The 9,465-nt window shown below is 34.4% G+C and overlaps 1 protein-coding gene across 1 annotated transcript; it reads left to right on the forward strand.

The window, feature by feature from the left end:
• The first annotated feature begins 3,388 nt into the window (after positions 1-3,388).
• On the forward strand, positions 3,389-6,694 carry LOC142549370 (uncharacterized). The gene is made up of 4 exons (XM_075658288.1): positions 3,389-3,901; positions 4,117-4,431; positions 4,735-4,817; positions 6,156-6,694. Exons 1-4 carry the CDS (start codon positions 3,736-3,738, stop codon positions 6,561-6,563), a joined length of 972 nt encoding a protein of 323 aa, XP_075514403.1. The 5' UTR covers positions 3,389-3,735; the 3' UTR covers positions 6,564-6,694.
• The last annotated feature ends 2,771 nt before the right edge of the window (positions 6,695-9,465 follow it).

The following is a 9,465-nucleotide window of genomic DNA, read 5'->3' on the forward strand; positions in this document are numbered from 1 at the left end:
TGCCTTCGAACAATACAATTTGGTGACATTTCTGAAAAAGTGCACACTCCTCTCCACTGTATTGGCAGTCACGCCATTTTTTCGCTGCCATGTCCTGGAATTCTATGCCATTCTGTCTACAGGGGTGAGTGATGTACGATCTCTGAAGTACGGGAAAGTGTTTGTCCGAGGCAGGATCTATAATTTCAATCCTTCAGTGATCAATGCACTTTACCAGACTCCAACACCTGATGTTGATGGAATTGCCCCGGATATTCATCTGGTCACTTCCGCACTCACCGGGGGCATTATTACTCAATTTCCGAGTCATCCAAAGAAACTACTAGCTGCAAACCTCACCACATTCTACTCGGTCCTCCACAAACTGGCTATTCGGAATTGGACTCCTTCCACCAACACCACAACAGTCACGAGACACCAAGCACTGGTTCTGTACTCCATCGGGACAGATGGGGTGTTCAATTTTGGCCAGTTAGTTTTCAACACGGTAATTCAGTATACGGACGGAGCTCTCAAGTCATCCAAACTTCCTTTTCCAAGCCTCATCTACGGAGTGCTTGTATCCCAAGGTTTTGTTCGAGATCTCACTGAGCACCTATCTGACCTTGGTGAACCTTTCAAGATTACCCATGCCTTCTTCAAAGGAAATCGAAAGATTGATCTTCCTTGGATTGCACCTTCGGCCGCACCTACCAGACAGCACGACTCTCATATTCCTCTGATGACAACTGATTACATCATGATCTCTGTACCTGATGCTCACGCCCACATTGATCATGCTATGGCAAAGGTTAAGCAATCCAAGGCTACTATTGCGCATGCCATGAATACGATTGAGCAGGCCAACACTGACATTACCTACTACGAAGCTGTGGCCAGAAACTTTCGATTCCTTTTGGATGTAGCAGTCTTTCCCGGACAAAAAGGGGGAGATGATGATCAAACAACACCTGGTCCATCTGGGACCAAGGATGATATAGAGGAGGAAGAGAATGATGATGGAGAGGGAGATGCTTGACTGTGGAGATGCTTGACTGTGTTTCTGTTTTTGGTGTGATAGACCTACCTACTTCTCTCTATTGTGAACTGTTAATGAACTGGTACAGGTGTTGTCTCAAGTGTTGCCAACAATTCTAACAACACCCGTGCTAACCTTATTTTCTTCAGGGAGAGAAAATTTCTCTAACTCAGGGGGAGTTAATTTGAGCTATTCCAGGATAAATGGGTTTGATCTCATTTTGTCCAAGAAAGGCAAAAAGGGGGAGATTGAAGGGAAATATTATTTCCGAATTTAATTGATATATTCCGTTACTTAAATTACTTCTTTCCTTATTGCTTTACCTAAGTAAATATTTAACGTGATTTTGCCTTTCTTAGTTGATGAGATATATATTCAAAGATTTGTTATTTTTGAAATTGATTTGATAAGATATGATATTGGTGTTTAAAAAGAGTTTATTCCCAATAAAACTCTCACTTTCTTTTTGTTATAGGTTTCTTTGTAGAGATAAGATAGTTCACCAATAAATAAGAGGTCAAGGATACTGGCGAGGGTGGCTTGAATATCGATCATACATACACTGAAGAGAAGATTTTTTCAGAGAAAAAATATTTCTCGAAGCCGTTGCTGTTTGAAGAGTGGTGATCACCGTGTTGCTCTGAATGTGTCCAACATCTATAGACAACATCCGTAACGATGTTGACTGAAGATTACATCCAATTGATCGTGCTTTTCGGGATCAAGTTTTTGCTTTCTTATTTACGTTTTAATATTATTGGTAGTTTTTAGAAAGCTTTATTTTCTCAAAGCGTTGAAGAAATTGATTTTAGTCTTAATCACTAGTGATAGGTTTTTGTAAACGATTTGGTTTTCTAGTGATTAATTTTTGCCATAAGGCACCGCACAAGTATTTGTATTTATGCATATTTAATCTCATCCATCTATTTATTTTAAGCGGATTTGTGTTACACACTTTAATTTTTCGCTGCATGTTGTCTTAGATGTGGGAACATCTGGCACAACATTTAATTCTGGTAAAACACAAATCCTCTGTGTTACACCTTATACTGATCTGATTAGTTTAGAGATATTTTATTTTATTATCTGTCGAACAACACAAAATTCCTTACAGAGGATACAAATTAGATAAATGAAATCCAAGGTGAAGACAAACGAGAATTAAACAAAATCTGGGAACTTTTAGTATCACGTTCATGTTGGTTGAGACAAGGTAAAAAAGGTAAAATGTTGCGGAATAATGTAATGAAATACTCCAACGTAAGACAAGAAGAATGAGTTGAGATGCTTGGTGGAAAACTCGACTCGAGCTTGATTTCAAATGTTACTGTCATAATGGTTTCAATCACTTGAGTTCGCATTTATTTTTAAACATTATAATGTACCATTTTATTCTTAATTTTGTTAAAACTTACGCATTACAATTAAATATCCAATTTCTGAAAAATTTTGAGGTTATGTGTGAATTATGAAACATGGAAAATTGTTAAAAAAAATTAGTTGGTGGAGAATATTTTTACAATTGAGCCTCGAACTCGGGATGTCGTCTGAAACTTAGGACATTGGTGCCAGATAAGCTACAATTCATCGGCTGAAAAATTATAATTTGGCAAAAACTTGTGTGAGACGGTTTCACGGGTCGTAGTTTGTGATACAGATCTCTTACTTGGGTCATCCATAAAAAATATTACTTTTTATGCTAAGAGTATTACTTTTTATTGTGAATATCGGTAGGGTTGACCCGTTTCACAGATAAAGATCATGAGACCATCTCACAAGAGACTTACTCTTACAATTTTAGTATATTTGTATTTTTGTTATTTGTAGTTTTGATTATTTATCTCGTCAAATTTTATTATTATTCTTATTACTTATATCCTTCTAAGATTAGTTAGTTTTCATCATGATTGTTAACATGACAATGCATACGTGATAGTCATGTCGTTGTCACGTCGAAAAAATATACTAAATTATACAAAAAAAACAAAGTAAAACAAAAATATATGATTAAAACTGAAATTTAATAACACAGATAACTAAAACTCAGATTATGAGGCAATTATATCGTACCAAAATCACAACTTTGTCTGGTCGTAATCAAGTAACATGGGTGGGACTCGAAATTGACTCGATTGGCTTTGATCGCACACTTACTCCAATCTCTAGTTCCACATGTTGGTATTGAAATATTATGTTTCATACCCCTATAATGTTACTTATTAACATATATATATATATATATATATATAGGAATAAAATTTCTGTAGAAAATCCGAAGAGTGGGCAGTTGGGATGGAGAATAAGTGCGAAAGGCACGAGAGAGGGAGAAGAACAATAAATGTGGTGGTAAAAAATAAGGTGATGAGGCCTATGATAACCCTCATCATCGTCACGTCGTTTTTCATCGTTCAGTCCCTTTCTCTGAAACTCATATGCCATTTGCTTCTTCTTGATCTTCTTCTTATTCTTTCATATATATATATATATATATGTATAATATGCCAATTCACTTCCATGTCTCTTTTTTACAATATATTACAATTTATACTCGACTTTAATTCTCTAGCTTCTCTTGAATTGATAATATAATTAAGTAGGCCAGTACTGATACTGTTGATACAGGTATAACATATGCCACAAAATTTTCATGTTCAGTTATTTTACTTCTTACTCTTGAGAGGATTAAGAGAAAGCCGAATTCGAAGACAAGAAGATAGATGTGGATGATGGGATGCAATGACGGCGGAGATCAGCTTTGTAGCGTTCAAGATCCATTAAATGGACGGAAGCTCCGCCCTTCCATGCCGATAACCGCGGCTGCCACCACCTCCACAGCTCACAGCCATGGTACCGATCGTTTTCTTGCCCTAAACCATCACTTTGGCAAGTCTTTTAATTTATACTTGTTTCTCACAAATATATGTGTCTAAATTTAACATAATCAAGACTAGGTTTAATTCATGGGATTCTTGCCCCCCACAAAATGCCACTAAAATTTTAGTGCGGGATTTTAAGAAAGGACTAGGTCTTGAGCTAATTCGTTCCCATAAACCCATTTGACTTCCTTCTTTTCTTGATTCTAATGCATATTTCTGCAGTGATTGCTGAACAAAACAAGAAAGAATTTAGTACACAACAAGTCGTGGTTAGCTCCCGTTGGAACCCGACTCCCGATCAGCTCCAAACCCTCGAAGAATTGTATCGCCGAGGCGTCCGAACCCCGTCCGCCGAGCAAATCCAGCACATAACAGCGCAGCTCCGACGATACGGCAAGATCGAGGGCAAGAATGTGTTCTACTGGTTCCAGAATCACAAGGCCAGAGAACGCCAAAAACGGCGACGCCAACTCGATCAAGAACCTCATAACGTGAACCAAATTCCCAACTTAGAAAGGAAGAAACAATCATCAGCAGGTACTGACTGAAGGGTTAGACTGATAATTAAAAGCATAGATTAGCTAGCCATTATATATCCGTACTTTTTTTTTAATATTTTCGACCCGCTTTAATGCATGAAAGTTACAAAAGAAAGAACCATGTGGTTCTGTATAGTAACACACGATTCTCCTTCAGCGATCCGATTTGTTTTCAATGTATTATTCGTCACGGAAAGCTGTCATGATGGTTGATTTTGCGATGCATATTGTTTTCATATTCAGATAGCCTCTAACAAGTTGTATTCTGTTTTGTTTTTCTTTCTGTCCACTCTTCTCGCAGGGGAAAATGGGACAGTATTTGAAGTTGAACAGACTTATAAGAAGTTGGCATCTCCCAAAAAATCCACCGCCACTATTGCACTGGTTTGTTTTTTTACTTCACCAGTACCCTTTAATTCAGAATTTTTTTTTGTTCTACACAAGTTCCCCTTTTGTTTACTATAGATTTAGAAATTCTTGGATATTCTAATTAAAGCACCAATATAAAAGTTTAAGTACTAGTATATATCTCATGATTAGCCAATGATTACTTGCATTTGAAAGATCTCCCATGATGTATATCTCACATGAAATATATGTAAAAAAAATAAAATCATGTTTTATTGAGAGTATGAGCCATATCGAATGTGTGACATGGACATATAGTGATGTTTAAATCAAGGATCTTCCCCCTAGAACAAAAAAATAATACTTAATTTGATGTAAGTTTTAGTCCCCTTTTCATTTTCCGGGACCATCCTTGATTGACATGGGAAGTAGCCAAAACCTTTTCGTTTGAAGGAGAGAGCCTGAAAGCTGCATATGTGGGTGTTTTCTGGCTAGGAAACATGTTTAGGTTAAGAAATTAACTTCAATGGGCACTGGTACTGTTATAGAGTTCTGCTCAATTGCTCTTTCTTTGCTATTTCTTTCTCTTTTCACCTACATTTTCGTGGCACTTTATCATGTGAATAAATGAAATTTTATTTGTTGTTTGCTTATTTAGAAAGGGAAAAACGGGGAGAAGTCCGATACATCCTATATTCAATGGTTTATTACATTTTCAATCATGTAACTCGTAACTTTTTTATTTTGATGATCTTACACTAATCATTTGCATTTTGTTTTTCAATTCTAGTCATTTTTTTGTCGAAATATTGACAATACATCATCACCACGCACGTCGTCAATTTTCGATATAAATTCATCAGTTTTCGATGTCGAATCAATGCTGATCTGGTTTTAAAAAAAAAACTAAAATTGCAACTTAGTTAAATAAAACTATAATTTGACCAACAACAATACCAAATAAAAATGAAAACGTACGAGTTACGAAATAAAAGTTGCAGTTTTCTTTAGTATCCAATATTTCCTATTCAATATTCCTATATGATTGACATTTAAGTACCGGAGCACTAAGGTTTTTCCCTCGACAAAACCATAGCAGTATTTACATATTTTACCGGAAAATTTGTTGGTACATAATTGGTATTATTCAAGTGTTGTCAAAGCTTTATTTTCGATCGATGGATTTTTTTCTTTTGATAATTAGAATAGAAAGATTGACGGTCTTTTTTTCCTAATATTGTGCTTCTAAGTTCTAAGTTGTGAAATTTGACAATGTATCCATTTTCTGCTTAATTTTTTGTGTATAAATATATAACATAATCTAATTAATTTAGATCTAATTGTTCATGATCCCTGTGGAATAATAAATGTTAGAAAAATATGCCAAGACGGGGGGCAGAAGGTAATAAAGCAGATGGATGGGTACAGTACAATGAGGAGACAGAACTGGCGCTGGAAGAGAGGAGAAATCCCAGTATTTGGCAAATGTTGCATTTGTCGTCTTCTTCTTCTTCTTCTGCATCTCCCAACAACCTATTTAACTCATCATCTGCCACTGTGGACACAAACCCTTTAAACCACCACCATTTTCCAAGCCTGCATGAACAGTGCGGCGGAGCAGCTGGTGGTGGTTGTGTGGAGGAGCACACGAAGACCCTGCAGTTGTTCCCGGTTCGAAGCGGCGGCCGACGGCCATGCGAGGAGGAGGAGGAGGAGGAGGAGGATCAATCCACTGTAGCTCCTGATTATCAATTTTTTGAGTTTCTACCATTGAAGAAATAATTATTAATTAATTTTTTATCCTTGTTTTTTTTTCCTAAATCATTTATGTATAATATATATAATAAATGTAGTGATGACATGAATGATACGATGGTTTTTGAGCTTTGGATTTATGTTTCTTGATGAAAAGTGGGGAAACTGTCATTTTTTGTTTGTTTTTTGCTGGCGTAGTTGACTTTTGTAACATATTATTGCATTGCTTCGTATATATGTAATTATAATATTTTAATATATTATTACTATAAAATTCAAATTTTAAATAATCACCAATGTAATTGCGGTAAAACAAATATATGATTAGATAATAGTGTAAATAAATGATCTTGTAGTTTGAAGAAAATAAATAATTCGAATATATGATTTTAGGTAAATGAATATATTTATGCAATTTAGTTTTATCCGCACGTTTAAGAGTATCAATTAAGTGGGATGTTCTTTATATAAGTATGTCTCTTGTGAGACGGTCGCACGAATATTTATCTGTGAGACGGGTCAACTCTACTGATATTCACAATAAAAAGTAATAATCTTAGCATAAAAAAATAATATTTTTTTCATGGATGACCCAAATAAGATATCTGTCTCACAAAATACGACCCGTGAGACCGTCGTACACAAATTTTTGCATTTGTATATAGTTGAGATATCTAGTGCAACCGCATGATCAATATTGGAATGGTACATGGTCAAGATCAAGGGTTATAATATATTGCAAAAACTTGAGTGAGACGGTCTCACGGGTTGTATTTTGTGATATTGATATCTTATTTGGGTCATCCATGAAAAAGTATTAATTTTTATTGTGAATATCGGTAAGATTAACCCGTCACACATATAAAGATTTGTGAGATCGTCTCACAAGAGACCTACTCATAATATATTGGTATTTCTTTTCTTTTCTTTTTTTCCTTTTAATACAACGGGGCGAAGAATTTATCTAAACTTAACACCATTACTAAACATCATCACGTAGTCGGTGGGATATGAACCCAAAACTACGAGGGTCTTGTTCGTCTATTATTATCTTTCTTATCCATATTGTATAAATGATCAAATTGAGTATTTGGACAACACGAAATACAAAACAAACCCTAAAAAGTTATAGTTGATCAAATAATAATATGGAACAGAAGATTGAAATTTAAATTGAGAAAACATGCAACCTGCCGGCAATGAAATAAATACTCAACAATGTATTTAATTTGCAGATGAATAAATGAGCTAGTAATGGGGTCATCACCCGGCCTGCCAAGGAAAATGACAATACCAAACACTGCAAATTGCAATGTAGCAAGCAAAATACAGGCAGGCAAAAGGACCAGCAGTGCCTCACTTTTCCTCTTCTGATTTTTTTTCAAAACTAAATCAAACTTATGATTATATATCAAATCATCACCTCATCATTCCTCATATGTAGGTATAGTAGCAAGATATGAGGAATGATGAGGTGATGATTTGATATATAATCATAAGTTTGATTTAGTTTGGAAGAAAAGCAGAAGAGGAAAAGTGAGACAATGCTGGTCCTTTTGCCTATATTATATATATCGTACATACTTATTGAGCATTGATGAGATGTCATTCACCTATTGAATGTGAAGAAACATAGAAAAATTGTACGTCTAATAAGTAAGTGAAAACTCATTGATGCTCACATAAGTGTGCATAGTAGGTGTTCAGCGTAACAAAACTATATGTGTCTATATATATAATTAATATATAGATACATTTATGTCCCGGTCATAAATTCTAATTATAGCTGATCGACTTCGTCATTTCGAAGTTATTGGGGCTTTACACCATTGTTCTTTGGTTGAGGAAATGATTCATTAGAAGATTCACGTTCATTAAACATTGACTAGTTTGTCGATTGAGCGACGAAACGCTTTCGTGTATGTAAATAACTCTTAAATTGTTCTCTCAGCAACTGAATATTTGATTATGCACTTAGAGAGTGTAATCCAATTGAATATGTGCTTTGCTCTTTTGATGATCAGTAGTGATAATTTGGTTCGATTTGGAAGTCTTTAATTAATGTCTCTGATGCACTTATATTTGATTTTTATTCTTAAAATTTATTACCTCAAATAATTTATTTCCTGATACGACAGTTACATTTTTTCGGGATAACACAGATTTTTGCCAGATTAATCGCGAGAGGAAGACATTTTTCATTTGTTTGCTGGGAAGTTGGAGAATTTTCATTTCCAATTTCGTTGGGCTTATAGCAAGCTTTAGCCCAATAGATTTGGTCTTCTTGCACAAAAATATTAACTCTCCAAAAAAACTATCGTGTTGAAAAATAATATTTAAAATGTGTGTATTGAATATTTGAATGTTGAATATTTGAATGTTGAAAATAAGAGTTGTAAATATTGAAAATTAGTGTGTGATGATGTAGGTAATTATGTATTTTATTTTTGGATTATTTGTAAAGATTTCCTATAAATAGATCTCTCATTTGTGAAGAAAATCACAATTGAGTAGATAGAAAAATATTAAAAAGTGTGTAGTTTGGTAAATTTTGAGAGTTTGAGATTTTTACTTTTTACCATAAATTTTTACTTTTTCATAACACGTTATCAGCACGAAGCTCTAAAAGTCCTCCATATTTTTCCAAGCTCCAAACCAGAAGAAAAAGGTAACAAAAGTAATAATATTTATTTTATTTTTTATTTATTGTTTATATATTTAATATATAATATAATGTTATTATATAATAAAATAAATTTTTCAAAAACTTGTTATAAATCCTGGGAGGATGTTAAGACGACATCCCACACTCCCGGTAAGGGATACGACAAGTATAAAAGCCTATAAGATTTTTAAACAAAATAAATTGTGACACCGCATTATAATAATGTGATATAATATACATAATTATTTAAACATGCTAATATTA

Source organism: Primulina tabacum, chromosome 6 (genome assembly GCF_025594145.1).
Source record: "Primulina tabacum isolate GXHZ01 chromosome 6, ASM2559414v2, whole genome shotgun sequence".
Classification (NCBI taxonomy): Eukaryota; Viridiplantae; Streptophyta; class Magnoliopsida; order Lamiales; family Gesneriaceae; genus Primulina; species Primulina tabacum.